At 43.0% G+C, this 22,032-nt stretch overlaps 1 protein-coding gene across 1 annotated transcript in view; it reads right to left on the bottom strand.

Annotated features, from left to right (window-relative positions):
- Positions 1–22,032, bottom strand: part of CDH26 (cadherin 26) — a 46,552-nt gene that overhangs the window by 20,718 nt on the left and 3,802 nt on the right. The window contains exons 2-7 of the mRNA XM_010841860.1: positions 16,210–16,266; positions 13,448–13,549; positions 12,923–13,084; positions 2,592–2,739; positions 691–857; positions 379–507 (exon numbers count right to left, since the gene is read on the bottom strand). Coding sequence (XP_010840162.1) covers positions 379–507; positions 691–857; positions 2,592–2,739; positions 12,923–13,084; positions 13,448–13,549; positions 16,210–16,266 — 765 coding nt within the window. The remainder of the gene's footprint in view (positions 1–378; positions 508–690; positions 858–2,591; positions 2,740–12,922; positions 13,085–13,447; positions 13,550–16,209; positions 16,267–22,032) is intronic.

The following is a 22,032-nucleotide window of genomic DNA, read 5'->3' as shown; positions in this document are numbered from 1 at the left end:
CCCCTCCCCACCCTCCCTGTGCCCTTCCTCCATCTCCAAAACATCATCAGTGTGGAAAGTGAGAGGCCCTGAAGTGGATGGAGCCTGGATCCTCTGTCCTCCCCGAGCCTCAGCCTTCTTATTTGCAGGATGGAAAACGCAGCAGCTACAATCAGTGAAAACCTAGGGATTCCTGTCAATACTCTGAACATCGTTCTGGCACAAAATAGTAACAAATGTAGGCTCACATGATTGCTATTAACTGGTTCCCTATCAATGCAGTTGACTTCTTGATTCTAAGCTGAAGTTATTTTGGAGATTGCCTGTATCTTGGGTGATGGAGGAATTCCCTCAGCAAACAGAGCCTGGGGCATGGAGACTGTTCGTGAGGGGACTTACGTGGTCCTGGGTGAACCTGGGCATGTGGTTGTTGCTGTCTTGCACGTGTACATGAACAGTGGCTGTGGATGACAGCGGCGGGTTGCCACAATCCCTCGCTTCAATGAGTAGTGTAAACCGAGGCGCCGTCTACATAAGGAGGAAAAGGTAGGTGAAACCTTTCAAACGCAGGAAAAGGAAATCTAATACAGAAATGTTCCATTTTAGCAATTTCAGTAGCCAGTCTAGCCACAGAGGGTTTCCCACTGCAAATGCAAATGCTCGGAGAGGGAGAACCCATTTTATTTTCCAAAGCAATAAAGTGCACATAACCTCATAATCTAAGCATCCTGACAGTCGCACTTCTCCACTAACACGGTCAATCCGGAAACCACTCTCTCTCAGTACTGGTGTTTGAGAAACAAGGAAGTAAAGCACTTGAGAGTTTGGAGTATTTTCTTGATCCAGATCCACTGCTGACATCTGAAAAACAGGTTGACCTGGAAAGAATTTTTTAAATTGTTACTATTGGCCAACAGCAGCCTATCCAACCAGTAGAAGAATGATTCTTTGCTGCATGGCACTGGGGCTTACACCAGAACGGATTGAGTACGTAAATATAAAGGTCAAGCTATAGACATACTAGACAAAGTGAAGAGGGATATTTAAATCGTCATAAGGTCAAGAAGGACTTTCTAATCATGATTGCAAATACAGAGGCTTAAAGGGTAAAATCAATAGATCAATTTTTAAGTGTGTGGCAAAAAAAAAAACTATAAACCAGGAAAATATATTTGGAATACATGTTGGCAGACAGAGACATAGACATTCTTAATGTCAAAGGAGGAGGTTGAAGTCAAGAAGAAAAATGACAATGACGCTAACAGAAGTGGACAAAGAAAAGAAACGAGCAACTGACAAGGGAACTAGAAATGGCCAGGAAAGTTATCACATGTCCAAGCACTTGGTAACTAGAGATGAACAGTACACTAAGCCCTGTCATATGCTGCTGGGCTGTGGATAAATTGCAACACGAAAGTTGTGTGTGTGGTTTGGAGCAGCAATTCTACCTGTCTGAATTTGTGCTAAGTAGGCAATGCTTGAATGGCACACGCTTCTAGCTCAGATATGTTCACTGAAGCATGTTTTGTAAAAATAACAAAATGTGACAATGAGATGTAAATGTGCAACCAAAGAAGATTGGTTAAAAATCTTAAAGCACATCCATAAAATAAAATATGACACACAAGATGCTCTAGGAGAATACTGTTAGGTTATAAACAGTAAAATTGCATTTTTAAAGAGAAAACTCTTAAATATGCACACATGAAAAGATGTGCTCATATATTTGTGTGTGTGTGTTAGTCACTCAGTTGTGTTTGACTCTTTGTGATCCCTTGAACCGTAGTTCACCAGGCTTCTGTCCATGAGATTCCCCAGGCAAGAATCCTGGAATGGGTGGCCATGTCCTTCTTCAGGTCATATATTTATACATATGTAATATAAACACATATACATTTTGTACTATGATAAAGATGAAAAAAATATGTAGATATACAAATATACATTTGTAATGATGTGTATAAATCTGTGAATATATACACACATATAAATGTAACATGCCATGTGTGTATACACACACACATATGTAAGGTGCAAAGAAAAATATTGAAAGAATATAAACGAGAATATTAACAGTACTTATCTCTAATTGGTAGCATTAAAGATGCTTCCTATTTTAGTCTTTTTGTTTCTTGGAATTTTCCAAATTTGCTAGAGACTTTTGCAAAATAAATAATGCTTTTTGTTATTCAAATAGATGCTCATTTTAATGAGGATGGTTCAGGTTTCAAGACTCACAGAATCCTAGGTCAGGAATTTTAGATGCCATCTTGCTGCCATTTTACAGATGTTTACAGATGAGAATTTCTCAGGGATATGCAGGATCCCACCACCCACCTCTGCTTCTTCTTCCTCCGTTCATTTATTTTAGGTTGATATTTACGGATCAGCTCTTCCAACTGACAATTTCCACATCATTTTGCTGCTGATACAAAATGAAGCGTGGAGACCTCATGGCATTTTGCTCTCATCCAGGGCCTGTGACCTTTGGGATGTGAACAGTGAGAGGCCTCCCTGAAGACAAGTAGGACTGAGGCGCCCTGTCACTACAGAAGCTGGAAAACCTTCACGGCACAGAGAAGACAGGGACCCCTCAGCCCCACCTTGTATACCTGCAGCGTGGTCCTCCTTCACACTGATGTTAAATTCCTTCTCAGGGAACTCAGGAGCATGATCATTCACATCCTTGATCCTTATGTTGACAATCAAGGATTTATCTACGATGTGTCCTGTTAAGCGATTGGCAACATCAAAATAAACCTAAGAAGCAGAGAAACCATATTACTGTTGCAGAACCATTGATTTGGTGGCATGAATCCCATCCCAGTCAGTAATACTGTGTATCCTGCATCAGTGTCCTCCATAGACTGAAAGTTCCTGAAGGCAGGGGTCACAGGCTCTCATTCACCCTGCGACCCCAGGGACTGAGCATAGACTGGGCACTCAACAAGTGTTTGTAGGACAGATCAATGAGCTGACTTGAAAAACTACTTCATTCATTATTATTATTAATAGTAGGTTCAAATCTCAATTTCTCCACTTGTATCAACATAGGCAAGTTGTTATGAGCCTCAGTTCCTATATACTATATGTCTTGTAATGAAAAGTAAGCACACTATTGAATACTGGTGAAACGTTGCAGAGAGAAAACACTTAAGCTTTAGGGAGAGGGAACATTTAAAAGCAATTAGGACTAGGGATTCCCTGCAGCTCTAGTGCTTAGGACTTAGTGCTTTCACTGCCGTGGGCCCAAGTTCAGTCTTTGGTCAGGGAACTGAGATCCCCGCAAGCCCCACAACCAGTAAATAAATAAACCAGGACAGCTACGGGCTTCCTTGATGGCTCAGTGGGTAAAGAATCTGCCTGCAATGCAGGAGACATAGGAGATGAGGCTTCAATCCCTGGGTTGGGAAGAGCCCCTGGAGGAGGGCACGGCAGCCCACTCCAGCATTCCTGCCTGAAAGATCCCATGGACAGAGGAGCCTGGTGGGCTACTATCCAAAGGGTCTCAAAGAGTCCAACATGAGTGAGCAACTAAACACACACACACACGCACACACACACACATACACACACACATAAACACGTAGAGTATAATAAGCTAGAAATCATTAAGAAAGATAATTTACAACCCCAAGTGTTTGGAAGTTAAGCAAAGCATTTCTAAATAACGTACAGATCAAAGAAGAAATCACAATGGAAATCAGAAAATATTTTGAACTGAATGGTAATTAAAACACAACAAATCGAAATGCATTTTCCTCTCATCATTCAAATATCAAACTCAGATTTTCTCTTCACGCTTTGATTCTGTAGAAGCCAGCAGCTCACTAAAAGCTTGCAAAATGATTGTTTACAGACACCCAACCAGTTCTGTGTTTGGCAATAGGGATTTTTGAGATTTGCCTGTGCTATAACTTCTAGGTCTCAAATTCCCTGTTGAAAGCATGTTACCAAGACACTTTTGCCTGAATTATATTCTGCTTACACAAAATGTTTAGTGAAATAAACATGCGGTTCTTTTATTCTTCACATCAAAGGCTTGGGTGTGAAGAAGTAACCGGAAGTCTTTCTGACAGTGTGGTGATGTAAAAGTTTCTGCTTCAGTAGCATTCCCGGAGACTTCGGAGTCTTGCAAAACTCAACTCACAGTGAATCATGTTGGAGAAGTATTTATGGAATGAAAGGTAGAAAGAAAATAAGCCACACATTTGCCACCGACAAAGGAACAAACATGGCGAAGGCGTCATTGATCTGAGGGATCATGATCTCACAAGGTCTTGTTTATGTCCCTGATTTGTGCCCCATAACAGAATCACTGTCAAAAGCAGAACGCTCATGGGCCAGGTCCCTCATTCTGCCTCAGCCAAATCACATCTGTAAGAGATTCAGGAACTGCATCATCACCCACTTACACAAAACAGCTGTTATATGTGGAAACCAACAAAAGGCAGCCTGAACCACAAGAGCCTTGATTCTGTTTTTTTAAAATAACAGTACCCATCCCAGCACTGACTAATGATTGCTTGCTGGAAAGGGCATTCTCTGGAACTGCTGAAGATGTAAATGAATGGAAGCATCTTGAGAGGACAAGTGTTCTTATACGACCCCCGCCGCAGAGCTCCTCCCATCATTCTGCTCTGAGCAGATGCTAAAATTGGTGTGCATGCATGCGTGCATACATGCGTGTGTGCAAAGAAAGCTGAGGTGCCAGTGGGAATCCTTGGGTCCTTCTGTCTCCTTGAAAGCCAGTTACACCCTGTTGTTACCATATTTTTTGCAAATGATTATGTAAAGCTGTGCATGCATGCGTGCTAAGTCCTTCAGTCAAGTCTGATTCTCTGCGACCCTATGGGCTGTAGCCCACCAGGCTCCTCTGTCCATGGGATTCATCAGGCAAGAATACTGGAGTAGGTTGCCATATCCTACTCCAGGGGATCTTCCTGAACCAGAGATCAAACCCACATCTCTTGCATCTCCTGCATTGGCAAGCAGGTTCTTTACCACTAGCACCACCTGGGAAGCCCCATGTGAAGCTGTAAGGACACACAAAATATTAAATATAAAAACATATAAACAAAAGCAACGTTTTTAAGTCCACTCCTGAGGACATTTAGAGAGCATCTTCCTCAAATGGTTCATTCAGGAGGGTGGTCCGTGAGATTGCCTCAGCACCAATGAGGCAGTTGGTGCCAACTCTTGAAGGCAACAACAACAGACTGGTTCCAAATAGAAAAAGGGGTACATCAAGGCTATATATTATCACTCTGCTTATTTAACTTCTATGCAGAGTACATCATGAGAAACGCTGGACTGGAAGAAACACAAGCTGGAATCAAGATTGCCGGGAGAAATATCAATAACCTCAGATATGCAGATGACACCACCCTTATGGCAGAAAGTGAAGAGGAACTAAAGAGCCTCTTGATAAAAGTGAAAGAGAAGAGTGAAAAAGTTGGCTTAAAGCTCATGGCATCCGGTCCCATCACTTCATGGCAAATAGATGGGGAAACGTGGAAACAGTGACTGACTTTATTTTGGGGGGCTCCAAAATCACTGCAGACGGTGATTGCAGCCATGAAATTAAAAGATGCTTACTCCTTGGAAGGAAAGTTATGACCAACCTAGACAGCATATTAAAAAGCAGAGACATTACTTTGCCAATAAAGGTCCGTCTAGTCAAGGCTATGGTTTTTCCAGTGGTCATGTATGGATGTGAGATTTGGACTATAAAGAAAGCTGAGTGCTGAAGAATTGATGCTTTTGAACTGTGGTGTTGGAGAAGACTCTTGAGAGTCCCTTGGAATGCAAAGAGATCCAACCAGTCCATCCTAAAGGAGATCAGTCCTGGGTGTTCATTGGTAGGACTGATGTTGAAGCTGAAACTCCAATACTTTGGCCACCTGATGCGAAGAGCTTATTCATTTGAAAAGACTCTGATGTTGGGAAAGATTGAGGGCAGGAGGAGAAGGGGACGACAGAGGATGAGATGGTTGGATGGCATCACCGACTCAATGAACATGGGTTTGGATGGACTCTGGGAGTTGGTGATGGACAGGGAGGCCTGGTGTGCTGCAGTTCATGGGGTCTCAAAGAATCAGACACGACTGAGCAACTGAACTGAACTGAACTTGAAGGCAAGGATTTAAGGGACGACGCACCACTGTCTTAGTCACTTATCTTTAGGGCAGAAGAAACAGAAAGTGTCTCAGAGACCACATCAGAGGGATCCAGCAATGACCCTGCTCCCTGAAGAGTGAGCAGTTCTCCAGTATCACAAATGCATCTGTTGTGTCAGGAAGATTTAGAGACTGTTCATGCAGAGAAATTACTGTTCTTGCACGAGGTCAAAATGTTTAAATGGAATCCTTAATTTTCATAAAATTTAATAAATTTCTAGCCTATGTATGTGACAATAGACAGTACAAATGCTTGCAAGGATGTAGATGCAAGGAGGTCACCTCTGTGGAATCAGATCAGAGAAGAAATTTGGGAGTGAGGAGAGGTTTTTAATGACTATACCATTAACATAAATAAGTAAATAAATTCTTATAGAGTTTTAAATTCCATAAGAAGCCTTTATTAGTTTTACACCTAAAAAGTAAGATAAGCAACAGGAAAGAATCATTCACTACTTGTGGGAATGCAAACGGTGTAGCCACTTCGGAAGACAGTTTGGCAAATTCTTTCAAAACTAAACATATTGTTACCACACCATCCAACAATCATGTTACATCCCAAACATGGATGTTCAGTTTTATTCATAATCATCAAAATTTGGAAGCAATCAAGATGGTCTTCTGCAGGTGAATGGATAAACAAAGACCGGTACATCCACAGTATTCCACAATGGAATATTTTTCAGCAATGAAAAGACATGGAGGAAGCTTCAGTGCATATTGCCAAGAGAAAGAAGACAATCTTGAGCAGGTGACAGACTGCACCATTCCAACCCTGTGATATTCTGGAAAAGGCAAAACTATGCAGACAGTAACAGGATCAGCAGTTGCCAAGGGCTCCGAGGAGGGGAAGGAATGAATAGATGGAGCACAGGGGAAACTTAGGGCAGTGAAGCCATGATGGCAGAAGGGCGGGTACATGGCACTATACATTCCCAAAACCCAGAGAACATACAGCACAAAGAGTGAATCCACGTGTAAACGATGGGCTTCAGTTAATGATTATGTATGACATTGGTTCATTGATTGTAACAAATGTCCTATAGTAATGCAAAATATTAATAATAGAGGAAACTATGGGATGAGTGGGAAAGTGAGGAGGTATATAGGAACTCTGTGCATGCATGCATGCTATGTCCCTTTAGTCATGTCTGGCTCTCTGCGACCCCATGGACTGTAGCCCGCCAGGGTCCTTTGTCCATGGAATTCTCCAGGCAAGAGTACTGGAGTGGGTTGCCATAGCCTCCTCCAGGGGATCTTCCTGACCTAGGGGTCAAACTCACATCTCTGGGAGGTAGATTCTTTACCACTGAGTCACTGCAGAAGCCCATAGGAATTCTGTACTTTCTATCTATTTTTCTGTAACCCTAAAGTGGTTCTAAGAAATAATGTCTATTAATTTTAAAAAAGGGCCCCTGCTTGCAAAATAAGGCATAGGCAATCATATATATATATATATACATATATATATATATACGTATATGTATATAAAGTAGGTCTACTCTGACTTGCTACTGAATCTCTCATTGCTTTAGGAAAAATGGTGATTTTATTTGTTGAAGAGTGAAAAGCTTTTGGGGAGTCCACAGAGAGTCAGAAGGAGCACCAAAGAGCTCTCAAGCAGATGATCCTTTACAGTGGGAATGCTGGTTTCTCCTCTCAAGGGGCCTCTGGTGACCAGATGCAGAGCCCTGCTCAGGGACGATAAGTATGGGGTTTATTGCCAGAGAAGAAGCTCCAGTGAGGCCCACGGAGGGTGGACTTGCCCGGGGCCTGGCTGAGCCCTTACATAAGTCAGGTCCTTTCTTCTTTCATAAGTCCTGGAGGGAGGCTCCCTTGTATTCCTCCTCTGCAACATTTTAAAAATATATTCATTTATTTGGCTGCAGTGAGTCTTAGTTGGGGCACACACAATCTCGGGTCCTCTTGTGGCAGGGGAGACCTTTATGAACCCTTAGTTGCAGCATGTGGGCTCTAGTTCCCTGACCCGGGATTGAACCCAGGCCCTCTACACTGGGAGCGCTGCATCTTAGCCACTGGACCACCAGGGAAATCCACCTGCTCTGAATTATTTGAGAGGGTCCATGACTGTCAGGCTCAGAGCCTGGAGGCAAAGCAGCCCAGATTCAAGTGCAGTTAGATGTGGGGTCGACTTGACAGTGCTACCAGCTGGTACTTCGTCTCTTCCCTCTACGGCCTCAGAGTCTAGAGTAGGCTGCTTCACCAGATAGCCGTCTTAGGACCCTGAGAGCTTCAGGCAGCCATCTGCCCCACCCTCCACTTTTCCTCATAGCCCACATGGCCTGATCTGCTTCTCTGTTTGTATCTCCTCAGGCCTTTTTCCCAGCAGACTTGCTGCTCAGCAGCCACCATGGTGGTCCTGCTCAGCATCGTAAGATGCTGTCCCGGGCCCCATGTCCACTCTCATTCAGCTCTCTCCTCTCCCTCTATGAGACAAAGGATGCTGCGAGGCTGCTAGTCCTGAACTTGTCCACTTTGGGGACTCCAACATACGTTTTTAAATTTCTGTGCAAGCTAACTGGCTTTCTGCAGCACTGTTTCCACATGCTCCTCCATAATTTATGACGGTGCTGGCAAAGCTCTGCTCCTTAATCACCCTGACTTCTGGCTCTAAGTCTGTGCCAACTATAATCCTCCCACTTAAAAACAAGAGCCACATGTTTGTTTTATGTTTATTATTCTATGTTACATTTATTATCCTAAAGCTACATCTGAGACCTTTAGTTCTGAAAGATGCCTGAGAGGCATAAGTGCTATTTGTTTTTGCCAAGATGCTAAGAATTCCTAGGAACTCAGAATCACAATGGGGAAAGGAAATGTCATGGATATTCTCCGCACTTTTAAAGGGTTTTCAGACTTTTGTTACAGCCTTCAGATTTATATCCTTGGGTAAACACACCACAGGGCATTGATGTGATAGCTACATGAAATTACATGTACAAGATCCTTTATTCTAGACACAAGCATATAGAAAGAAACATCTTAAATGCCAAACACACAATACAAACACATCTATGGATAGCTTAGAAGTAGGTGAAGATAACTACATTGGGATAAACAGCCACAAATAATTATTATGAGGAATGTAAAAAGGTGACTTTCTTGAGTGTACTTGTACCCTATGAAATTGAGCATATTTTGATATAAATAGAAAAGATCTCTACACAGAAAAAAGACTTTCCTTCTCTCAGTCTTAAATCTTCCAGCAATTCTCAGTTCGTGCTGCTGCTTTCTTTTTTAAAAATTTTTATTTACTTATTTATTTTTGGTTGTTCTTGGTCTTTATTGCTGCGCAGGCTTTAGCTCGGTTTCAGTGAGGAGGGCTACTCTCTAGTTGCGGTGCACACTGGCCTCTCATTGCAGTGGCTTCTATGTTGCAGATCTTTAGAGCGCAAGCTCAGTATTTGAGGTGCACAGGCTTAATTGCTCTGGAGCATGTGGAGTCTTCCCAGACCAGGGATCAAACCCAGGTCTTCTGCATTGGCAGGCAGATTCTTTACCATTGAGCCACCAGGGAAGCCCCTGCTACTGCTTTCTTGCAGGTTTTTTATGGGATTAACCAGAAATTAGCTCCTCCAGCCACCCTGTCACCTTCAGAACACAAGTTTTAGCCAGCTTTAGTGTCTCCTTGCCTGGAGAATCCCAGGGACGGCGGAGCCTGGTGGGTTGCCGTCTATGGGGTCGCACAGAGTCGGACACGACTGAAGCGACTTAGCAGCAGCAGCAGCAGGAGTGTCTCCTTTGGGAAAGGCAATGACACCCCACTCCAGTACTCTTGCCCATGGGAAATTCCATGGACAGAGGAGCCAGGTGGGCTGCAGTCCATGGGGTCGCTAAGAGTCGGACACGACTGAGCAACTTCACTTTCACTTTTCACTTTCATGCACTGGAGAAGGAAATGGCAACCCACTCCAGTGTTCTTGCCTGGAGAATCCCAGGGACAGGGGAGCCTGGTGGGCTGTCGTCTATGGGGTCGCGCAGAGTCGGACACTGAAGTCACGCAGCAGCAGCAGCAGCAGTGTCTCCTTTACTATCTGCAAGAGTAAAGCGGTGCTGCTAGAGCTGTCTTCTTGCCAATACATTAGACTTACTGAATTTTTAATAACATCCTGTCCTTAAGGACAGTCAAAAAGCAGTAGTAAGCATTCTTAGAGAAGCCGGTAGTTAAGCTAGAGCACTCGGTTTGGGTAGTGTGCCTATGACACTCTGCTTGTCCCACCTTCAGGGCTGATAATCCTCAGCAGCCTGTCTCACATCTTGCTAACTAGTAGCTAACCCCCTGGGTTAGTCCCCTATGATTTTTGCATCAAGCTGGGTGCCTACAACGAAAATGTATTCTCCTGTGCTTCTGGAGGCCAGCACCAAAACTGGGGTGTCTATAGGGTGGGTTCCTTCCTGGGGCTCTGCAGAATGGTCCACTCCAGGCCCCTCTTCTTACTTCCCACGGAGTCAGCGATCCTTGCTGTTTCCTGGCCTATAGACCCATCACTCCAGTTTCTGTCTCCAGCTTCCCATGGCCTCCTCTTCTTTCTCTCTGTGTCCAAATCTCCCTCCCCTTACAAGGATGCTGGTTACTAGACTAAGACCTAACCCAATTCAGCATGGTGCTCAGATGCTCAGTCATATCCAACTCTTAGCAACCCCATGGACTTTAGCCCACCAGGCTCCTCTGTGCATGGGATTTCCCAGGCAAGAATACTGGAGTGGGTTGCCATTCCCTCCTCCCTGACCCAGGGATTGACTCAGTATCCTTTGCTACCTGGGGATCCCAAATGCCAGCCTTAGTACATTATTAAAGATGTTAAAAACAATCAAACAACAATAACCAAAATAAAACCGCCCCAAGCACTACGTGTTTTGTTCCATCCTTGCACAGCTTGTGCCTGTTAACTGTTGTGTCCTAGCTCGTCCACTGTCAACCTGCAGAGGCCTGGGGAGCAGCAGCAGCATCTCCTGGGAGCTTGTGAGAGATGCAGGAGCTCAGGGCTGCTCCACCTACTGAAATAGAACCTGCATTTTAGCCAGATTCCTAGGTGACCTGTTTGCTCAGTAAAGATAAAGAAGTGCTGTCCCAAGGTCCCCCTTATGACTTTATATTCCATCTTATTTTAATTATTTATCTATTTTATTTTTGGCTGGGCTGGGTCTTCACTGCTGCATACAGGCTTTCTCTAGTTGTGGTATGTGGGTTCCTCATTGTGGAGGCTTCTCTTGTTGCAGAGCACAGGCCCTAGGCTCAGAGGCTTCAGTAGTTCCAGCTCCCATACTCTATAGCAGGGGCTCTGTGTTCGTGGTGCGCAGGCTTAGTTGCCCTGTGGCATGTGGGATCTTCCTGGACCAGGGATTGAACCTGGGCTTCCTGCATTGGTAGATGAATTCTAAACCACTGGACCATCAGGGAAGTCTCTATATTCCTTCTTTTTTTAAAAAAACTGCACACTTTATGGAGGGGTTTGAGGGATTATTTGGAGAGAGAAGACCTAGACTGTCATCTTTGCATGTCCTTTTGAAGTTTCGGAGAATTTGTGCCTGTTTAAAAATTACAGAGTCCAAGACCACTAATGTGTTAAGGGTATGTAGCTTATCATGTGTATGAATTTTCTAAGTCAGTGGAGAAAAGCTTCACAAATTACTCCTTGCCAATATTAAAAACATCTCCCCCCTTGAAGGAGGAAATGCTTAGGCAAGCAGGCCTGAGAACAGAGCCCAGGTTCCAGCAGAATTCAAACCAGAACACAGGCTGCAGACTTCTAAGAAACCCTGTAAGCTTTGGCTGGTAGCACAAGATACTACCATGTTGTGGGCATTTTTATTTCAAGTTTCCTTTGCAGTTTTGAACTTGAATTTCAGCCTCATGGCAGACCATGGTATGTGCGCAGTTGCTCTGTCATGTCCGACTCTTTGTGACCCCATAGATAGCCTGCCAGGCTACTCTGTCCATGGAATTTCCCAGGCAAGAATACTGGAGTGGGTTGCCATTTCCTCCTCCAAGGGATCTTCCCAATTTAGGGATCAAACCCACGTCTCCTGAGACCTCTGCATTGGCAGGTAGATCCTTTACCACCTGGGAAGCCCAGACCATATTACTGGGGTGATAAATCATAAAGAATACATAGACTCATAGGAACAAACCATCGCCAGGGCTGTAATTCCTCCTTCATCAGGTAACTACGAAATCCGTGGAGTCCATTTGTAGCCTCTCTCCATAGATTTCATCTGTGACTCACCAAAAACTAAATCAGCCCATTTTATAAACATTTTATATGTTTAAATATCCTGATCATATCAGGATAAACCTGCATCGATCACAGATTACATAAATTATGACAAAGCCAAAGTCCAGAACTTGAAGAGATTACAAAATTAATCTCTAGGTCCCAGGCACATTTCTAAAGCATGTCACAGTTTGTAAGATGTCAAACTCCCAGAGCCTGGCACACAGCCAGCTTACAGATTGCTTGCCAAATACAATACTCCTACACAATCTTCACAGTAAATTCTAGCTTATGTGCTTAGTCACTCAGTCATGTTGGACTCCTTGTGACCCTATGGACTATAGTCTACCAGTCTCCTCTGTTTACGGGATTCTCCAGGCAAGAATACTGGAGTGGGTTGCCATTTCCTTCTCCAGAGGATCTTTCTGACCCAGGGATCAAACCGGGGTCTCTTGCATTGCAGGCAAATTATTTCCCGTCTAAGCCACCAGAGAAGCCCAAGTTTAGAATGCATCACATTTTAGGTACCTTAAAAGACGGTGTTTTCTCTCGATCAACAGGGCGGTGAACATATATTTTCCCATTCACATTATCTTCTATAGAAAACAAACCAATCTCTGGATATTCATCCACACCAGGTCCTCTGATTAAATATATTATTTCCATGTTAGCAGACATATTATTGAACAGCTGGAAGGGAAAAAAAGGAGAGGGGAAACAAACAGGGCGAGAGTAAACTACTATATCTATCAAATATCTAGGCTAATATTTAAAGGCAGTTTTAAATTACAGTTCTGAGAATTTGTCCTAAAGAAATAAACAGGTAGGGAAAGATGCAGGAACAAGGAATACAGCAGCAGTTTGGTTTGTAATAGTGAAGAATTGGAAACAGCATAAATGTCCATCCTTACTGGAAGACTCTCATAGGGGTCCTCCCCTCCCATGACACCCATGCCTCCTACCACTGCTCTGCCTGGCGTCTTAGCCTCCTGCCAACAGGGACGTGCTGAATTGGACAGGGTGATGGGCCTTTCCCGAGAGCAGCTGCCTTACCTCACCCACAAATTTCGGGAAGGGTCCCGGGTCTTCCTCTTCCAGCTCCAACGTGGTAATAACCCATCTTCTCTTGGATCGCCGTAGAAGCCGGCTGTCTCCCTGGGGATCACAGAGACTGTGATGAGGGGGAGGATGTTGGTGAGGGGCTGGGGCGGGGGGCACAGTGATTGACATGCCTTCCCTTTCTCATCCTCACAACAGTCTCCAACGCCTAAAAATCCCAAGCACCCATTCTCTTTACAACTACAGTCAGTACTAAACTGTGGGCCACGTGACGCCCGGGGATTTCACATTTATATGTGGCTCCTGACATGTTTAAGGGGCTATGGGGACAACGCTAAAGATCATTGTCTAGTGTGTGCTGACACCTAAAGTCGACATGCACAGAGTTGTGGGATCAATAAGAAAATTACCCCCTCTCTATTCCTCTCTCTGGGTTTCCCTTGTGGCTCAGACAGTAAAGAATCTGCAATGCAGGAGATCTAGCTTAGATCCCTGGGTGGAGAAGATCCCCTGGAGAAGGGAATAGCAACCCACTCCAGTATTCTTGCCTGGAGAATCCCATGGACAGAAGAGCCTGGCAGGCAACAGGTCATGGGGTTGCAAGAGTGACTAACACACATTCTTCTCTCCAAGTTTCTGAAATCCTTGGTTGAGAAAGCCTCCATTCAGTGCTGTGGGGTCTTCAGTGCCTCTCTGTCTACTCATCTCCCTCATGACAGAGACTGAGACAGACCCAAACATGAGGGTCAGAGATTTGTTGGGCAAAGAAATATAGATAGAATTGAACAATGGGGTTTTATTTGTTTTACATATATTTTACTGTTGTTCTTCAGTTGCTCAGTTGTGTCTGACTCCTCACGACCCCATGGACTGCAGCACACCAGGCTTCCCTTTCCCCCATCATCTCTCAGAGCCTGCCCAAACTCATGTCCATTAAGTCAGCAATACGATTCAACTATCTCATCCTGTGTTGTCCCCTTCTCCTCCTGCCTTCCATCTTTCCCAGCATCAGGGTCTTTTCCAATGAGTCAGCTCTTTGCCTCAGGTGGCCTAACTATTGGAGCTTCAGCTTCAGCATCAGTCCTTCTAATGAATATTCAGGATTGATTTCCTTTAGGATTGACTGGTTTGATCTCCTTGCAGTTCAAGGGACTCTCCAGCACCACAATTCAAAAGCATTAATTCCTCAACATTCAGCCTTCTTTATGGTACACCTTTCATATCCATAACATGATTACTGGCAAAACCTTAGTTTTGACTATACAGATCTTTGTCAGCAAAGTAATATCTCTGCTTTTTAATATGCTGTCTAGGTTTGTCATAGATTTTCTTCTAAGGAGCAAGCGTCTTTTAATTTCATGGTTGCAGTCACTGTCTGCAGTGATTTTGGAACCCAAGAAAATAAAGTCTGTCACTGTTTCTATTGTTTCCCCATCTTTTTGCCATGAAGTGATGTGGCCGGATGCCATGATCTTCATTTTTTGAATGTTGAGTTTTAAGCCAGCTTTTTCACTATCCTCTTTCACTCTCATAAGAGGCTCTTTAGTTCCTCTTCACTTTCTGCCATCAGGGCAGTGTCATCTGCATATCTTAAATTATTGATATTTCTCCCAGCAATCTTGATTCCAGCTTGTGCTTCATCCAGCCAGGCATTTCGCATGATGCACTCTGAATATAAGTTAAATAAGCAGGGTGACAATATACAGCCTTAATGTACTCCTTTCCCAATTTGGAACCAGTCCGTTGTTCCATGTCCGGTTCTAACTGTTGCTTCTTGACCTGCATACAGGTTTCTCAGAAGGCAGGTAAGGTGGTCTGGTATTCCCATCTCTTTCAGAATTTTACACAGTTTGTTGTGATCCACACAGTCAAGGTCTTTAGTGTAGTCAGTGAAGCAGAACTAGATGTCTTTCTGGAATTCTCTTGCTTTTTGTATGATCCAACAGGTGTTGGCAATTTGATCTCTGGTTCCTCTGCCTTTTCTAAATCCATCTTGAACATCTGGAAGGTCTTGGTTCACGTACTATTGAAGTCTGGCTTGGAGGATTTTGAGCATTACTTTGCCAGCATATGAAGTGAGTGCAATTGTGCAGTAGTTTGAACACTCTTTGGCATTGCCCTTCTTTAGGATTGGAATGAAAACCGACTTTTTCCAGTTTTACTGTTAGCATATAGTTATTATTTTGGTTGGCCAAAAAGTTCGCTCAGGTCTATAAGATGTTAATGGAAAAACCTGAACGAACTTTTGGACCAACCCAATATAAGTATAGCTGGTATCTAGCCACATTCATTTTTATTCAGAAGATGTGCTCCTAAAAAATTACTGAATGAGACAGTGAGTTGATCATAGGAACTACAGGAAGGAAATCATCCCAAGGTGGATGATGATGTGGCGAAACCTCGAAGTGGTGGTGGCGACAGTGTCCCCTGCACTGGCCTGCAGCCACACGCTGGAAGACAGCAAGACTGCCTCCTCTAGCTCCCCAAAGTGGAAAAGAGTGTGGGCAACCCTCTGGGCCAGGACCGTATACTCAACTTCTGACTTTCACAGACTGCTCCTCATTTAATTAGACATAAAGGCGTCCTCTGCAAGTCTCCACAGTCCTTCAAGATTCTAAAAGCCCACATCTAGTTACTAATCTATTTTGTGGCAACTGAATACTGACAGGGCACTAAAAAACTCAAAATTGCAAGGCAGCCTCTAAGTAAAGTACAATCTCACTTGGTTTATTGAAAAACCGAATTTCAAACCCTACCTTTGTTTGATTAGTAAGATCATCGTTTTCTTGTCGGGTACTGTTGACAGTGCTGACCTTAAAAATAAAAATGACATTAATTAGCAGGGAGTGTACTTAGCAGAACCAAGTAGGCCCTGCCCGAAGTCAATCTTCTAGAATTAGAGCAGAGAAAAAGAGGAACTGCATTCGGTTTTGATAACTAATTTCTTGCTCTTGACATCTCAATTCAAAATTGCCATTTCCCTTCTGTGACTGTAAAAGAGGTAACCAGAAAATTCTGATCTAGTGTTACCAATGGTAGGGACATTTAAAGCCCTACCTGTTACTGTTATGTGAGCATAACTTAATAAGTGGGAAGTCAAACTGTCTGTTCAGGGTGAGCCAAGTGTATTTATATGGGCACAAGTAAAATGGCACCAAATGTTAATTGGTAGTGGGACTTTTTTTAGGTTTTTTATTTCTCCCTTATTTGTAGACTTATCCCTTATTTTTAGACTTTATCATAAGATAATAAAACTAAGGAATTTGGTACCTTACAGTTACATAATGATTTGCATCGATAATTATGATATGCTATGCTAAGTTGCGTCAGTGGTGTCCAACTCTTTGTTACCCTATAGAATGTAGTCCACCAGGCTCCTCTGTCCATGGATTCTCTGGGCAAGAATACTGGAGTGAGTTGCCATGCCCTCCTCCAGGGGATCTTCCCAACCCAGAGGTCGAACCCCTGTCTCTTATGTCTCCCATGTTGACAGGCAGGTTCCTTCCCATCTGGGAAGCCTTGATAATTATTTATCATTTTTTTAACAACACTCCCCCTCTGGAAAAATCTCCACACATGAACAGTAAGAGTGTGGAACTTGAAAGAGACAAGTTATGCAATGCATGTCAAACCAACACAAAACACGTGCGCCTGTATGTCTGTGTATATGTGTGCGTGTGTGTGTGTGTACACTGACACTCATATTTCTACCTCATTCATTTTCACTACCATATAACTTTTAACTATATGAAAGAAGACAATTTGTCATTCTTCTAGTGATGGCCACTTAGGTTACTTCCAGTTGTTTGTTATCACACACACATGGTGATGCTGTATACAGAATATACATGTAGAAAATTTCTCTGGAGGACAGTTTTCAGTTTGTTTCACCGGGGTCCCTGACCTTATCAGAGACTCCACAAGGCCAAACACGTTTATAATAATCAAAGACACTGCTTGTCTATTTCTCTGTGTGACATTTGCACTGATGGTAACAAATATTGGTGATAAAAATGCTGGTGCCTTAGGACCATTGGAGACCCATGACACAAACTCCTCTGATAGTCTCGCATGCTTCCTCACCACGTAGAGGTAGGAAAGAGGAAAGGAGGGAGGGAGGAAGAAGGGGAGGTGGAAGGGAAGGAAGGAGAGAAGGAGGAAGGAGAAATGAAGGAAGAGGGAAAAGGGCCAGTCTCATTTAAGAATGATATGATTGATAAATTCACCTCGTTGTTGAAATGAGGTGAATTTCAACTATTAATTATACCCCATGCCACTCCTGTGTGTGTATCCTTTAGACACTCTGTGTGTCTAGATGGAGGTATGAACCCAGCACTGCCCATCAGTGTAGAAGATTTGTCTCAGAGAAAAGCACGTGTGTGATTGTCAGAGTTGACAGCTAAATAGGCCACATTTTTTTTTTTTTTAATGAAGCAGCATTTTCCCCGAAAGAATGACTGATCAACCATGGCTGTTCAGGAATGATTACTTGATCGACACGTCTTTGATAATGAACAAAGTCAGCCCATCACTTCAAGAAAAACAATGGGACGGTGTCATGTTGCCGATGATAAATTTTAAGCTTTCAAGCAAAAAATTAGAACTTTGGAAAACTTGAGCTTGACAGCTTCCCAACACATAAAGATTTTTCTGCTGATATTGGTGGACAGATTAATGAATGTGACTTTTTGATTTTTTAGAATGAAATATGTCAACATGTGGAAGAACTGCATAGCTCAGTGAGCAAAGAGTTTCTTACTGATTAAGATATCACAGTCCAAAATCACACACAGGTGAGAGTTATTCAAAATTCAAGAGACTCCAATGGTTTTAATCAAACAGAGTAACGAAAGTCATTAGTATGCTTTCAGGCTCCACATGGCAAGTGACTGTTAAAAATGGACTACTTGTCAAATTCTGGCATGACATCAAAAGAGTACCCACAGTTCCAGGCTATAAAAATATTCCTCCCTTTCCATATACATACCTATGTGAGGCAAGAATTGCTTCATATACTTGAAGCAAACAGCATTTACAACAGACTGAGTTCAGAATCAGAGAGGGGAGTCCAGGTGTCTGCTTTTAAGCCAGACAGCCAAAAGATTTGCAAAAATATGAAATTGTGCCATTCTTCACACTAAATGAAAATGTGGAAAATACATTAATTTTTCACAGATGCTTGATTTATATTAATTTGTGATGGATTTATCATTATCTCTTTACAAATTTGTGTTTTTGCTGTATAGCAAAGTGATTCAGTTATATATATATCTTCATATTCTTTTTCATATTCTTTTCCATTATGGTTTATTAGGATGTTGAATATAGTTCCCTATGCTAGACAGTAAGTCTTTGTTTATCTGTTAATATTTTATATATAGTAGCTTCTATCTGCTAATTCCAAACTCCTTTTTAAAAATTTATTTTTATTAAAAAATTTTTTGAAATATAATTGATTTACAATGTATCAGTTTCAGGTGTACAGTAAAATGACTTAGTCATACATATACATACATATATATACATATTCTTTTTTACATTCTCTTCCCTTATAGATTATTATAAGATATTGAATATTTTCCCTGTGCTATGCAGTAGGTCCTTGTTAGTTGTCTATTTTAATCAGTATCTTTAATGAATTGAGAAGTACATTTAAAATTTCCCAGTCTTGGAAATTCCCTGGTGGTCCAGTGATTAGGACTCTGTGCTTCTACTGCAGGAGGCCTGGGTTTGATCCCTGGTCAGGGAACTAGAATCCCACAAGCTGAATAATGTAGCCAAAAAAAAAAAAAAATTCAGTCTTAATTTCTAATATGGAGAGCACCACATAAACAACAACTCTTTGGGTTCTGCCTAAAGTTTACAAGTGGAAAGGCATCCTGAGAGTAAGAGGCTTGATAACTGCTACTCTAGGATTTATGAGGCTTCCCAGGTTGTAAAGAACCTGCCTGCCAATGCAGAAGACATAAGAGATGCAGGTTTGATCCCTGGATCAGGAAGATCCCCTGGAGGAGGGCATGGCAACCCACTCCAGTATTCTTGCCTGGAGAGTCCCACGGGCAGAGGAGCCTGGCGGGCTACAGCCCATAGGGTCAAAAGGAGTCGGACACAACTGAAGTGACTTAGCACAGCATAGCACGGTAGCACTCTAGGATTTATACCTGAAATCTCCTGGGGACAGGGTGAGCCATCACCAGCCCATCTAGATCCTGCCAAACATCCTTCATTGTGGTCGTGTCCCTGCCCCAACCTGTAACAATCTATCCTTAGCCAAGAGCTTGTCACAGCATAAAGGACTGTGTATTAGATAACAGTGTCATAGAGCATGAAGAAATATCCTTCAGATCTTCACTTCTGTGGTTGGCCACCCTCCTGGTGGGTGGGGGATGTTATTGCATCATCTGGTTCTGTTAACATCAAATGTAACCATAATATTTGTTTCCTGCCACAGACTCTATTTCTGTCTTTTTTCCTAAAGGCAAAGTTTTTTTTTTTTAACTCCTTCCATTCCAAAATATCAAATATTGATTTATTCAGAGAACTGTTTCTTGATTCATGTAGCTAATTTTAAATGAAGGGCCTAACCAGGTGTGTGAGGCTTCCCTGGTGGCTCAGATGGTAAATAATCTGTCTGCAGAGTGGGAGACCTGGGCTCATTCCCTATGTCAGGAAGATCCCCTGGAGAAGGGATTGGCTACCCATTCCAGTATTCTTGCCTCTGTCAATGGACAGAGGAGCCTGGCCGGCTACAATCCATAAGATCACAAAGACTCGGACACGACTGAGCAACTAACACAACCAGGTGTGTAGTTTTAACGAGGAGAAAATTGCAGTCCTGGGACAGCATGAAAAATTCATCCCATTTCTAAAACAGGTGTATTTCCAGGCGACCCAGGCCATGAACAAAGAATACCTAAAGGTTTTGTCTCCTCTCTGGCCTCAGTTTCCCCTTCTGTGAGCAAGGGTGTGAGGCAAGGTACCTTTAAGGCCCTTTCAACCAGAAAGCTCTAGGCTCATTTTCCTAGGATGACACATAAGGGCACAGCCGACAGTCACATAGGAGTGGCTGGAGAGCTGGAAAAGAGGCCTGAGATAGTGTGTTTCTTCACCCAGAGATGCCTCAAATTTCACATCCTGGATGTACAAGTGTATTACTTCTCCTCTGGTGCACAGCTTAGAATTAACTTGCATCATCTCGTCTGCGTGAGGCAGAGAGACTTGAAAACGGTTACATTTGCCGAAATGATCTTTTAAGTATGCTTATCGTATTTCCCATCCTTGACAATTTTAGGCTGTTTGTCCAAAGAGGATGAGAGTCATTTCCTAGGCAGGTTGATAAGAAGTCTAGGGATCCCCAAGGAGAGAGGGGTCTGGAATTCTCAAGGAGGAAGAAAGGACAAACTTTTCCTTCTCTACATTCCTTAGGATTATATAACAATAATATATCCTGCCTGAGGACAGTCTCTGGATTAAACCTTCTGGCTAATCCTGTTATCTTAAAATGTAAATTATGGGAGTAGACCTGGTCTTTACAAGGACTATATAACAATAATGTGTCCTGCCTGAAGATAGTCTCTGGATTAAAACTTCTGGCTAATTCGGTTATCTTAAAATGTAGATTATGGGAGTAGGTCTGGTGAGGTCTTTATAACCTCTAGACATTCTTTGGATTCATTGGAGAGTATATAACTTCATTGCTAACACTAGCAAGGGGGTACTCTTTCTGCCCCCTTCTGATGCCTATGTCAGAAGCTTTCTCTATCTCCTTTATACTTTAATAAAACTTTATTACACAAAAGCTCTGAGCGATCAAGCCTCATCTCTGGCCCTGGATTGAATTCTTCTCTGGGGGCCAAGAATCCCTGTGTCTTCGTGTGATTCAACAGCAACCTTTCAGAGGATGCCATTCAAATGATTTCCATAATGCTTCCTATAATTCAGTGGGGGAGAAAAATGTTCTCAAAGCGTGTCTCTGGCTGCAGTGTCCACCTGACTATTTCATGGGAGTGTGGCAGGTGGGCAGTCATTGCAAGATCCAACCTACCTATCACTTGAAAGGTGCTGCTGGACTTGAGGGAATGTCACCGGCATTGTGCTGGCCTGGCTGAGTAGCCCTAGTTACCTCAGGGAAGAAGCTATCTGAGTAAATAAAGGCTTTGTGTTTATACAAGATTCTAAATACTAAGAAGGCAATATGTAAATAATTGTTTCCTGCCAATATTTCACTTTTGATAGCAAATTTGAATTCAAGAACAACTTTTTTACTGAGGTATAATTGACATACACCGTTATATTTCTTCGGAGAAGGCAATGGCACCCCACTCCAGTACTCTTGCCTGGCAAATCCCATGGACGGAGGAGCCTGGAAGGCTGCAATCCGTGGAGTCGCTGAGGGTCGGACACGACTGAGTGACTTCACTTTGACTTTTCACTTTCCTGCATTGGAGAAGGAAATGGCAACCCACTCCAGTGCTTCTTGCCTGGAGAATCCCAGGGACGGGGGAGCCTGGTGGGCTGCCGTCTATGGGGTCGCACAAAGTCGGACACGACTGAAGTGACTTAGTAGTAGTAGTAGTAGT

Source organism: Bison bison, unplaced genomic scaffold (genome assembly GCF_000754665.1).
Source record: "Bison bison bison isolate TAMUID 2011002044 unplaced genomic scaffold, Bison_UMD1.0 scf7180017864167, whole genome shotgun sequence".
Classification (NCBI taxonomy): domain Eukaryota; kingdom Metazoa; phylum Chordata; class Mammalia; order Artiodactyla; family Bovidae; genus Bison; species Bison bison.
This window is presented reverse-complemented; position numbering and strand designations above follow the sequence as displayed.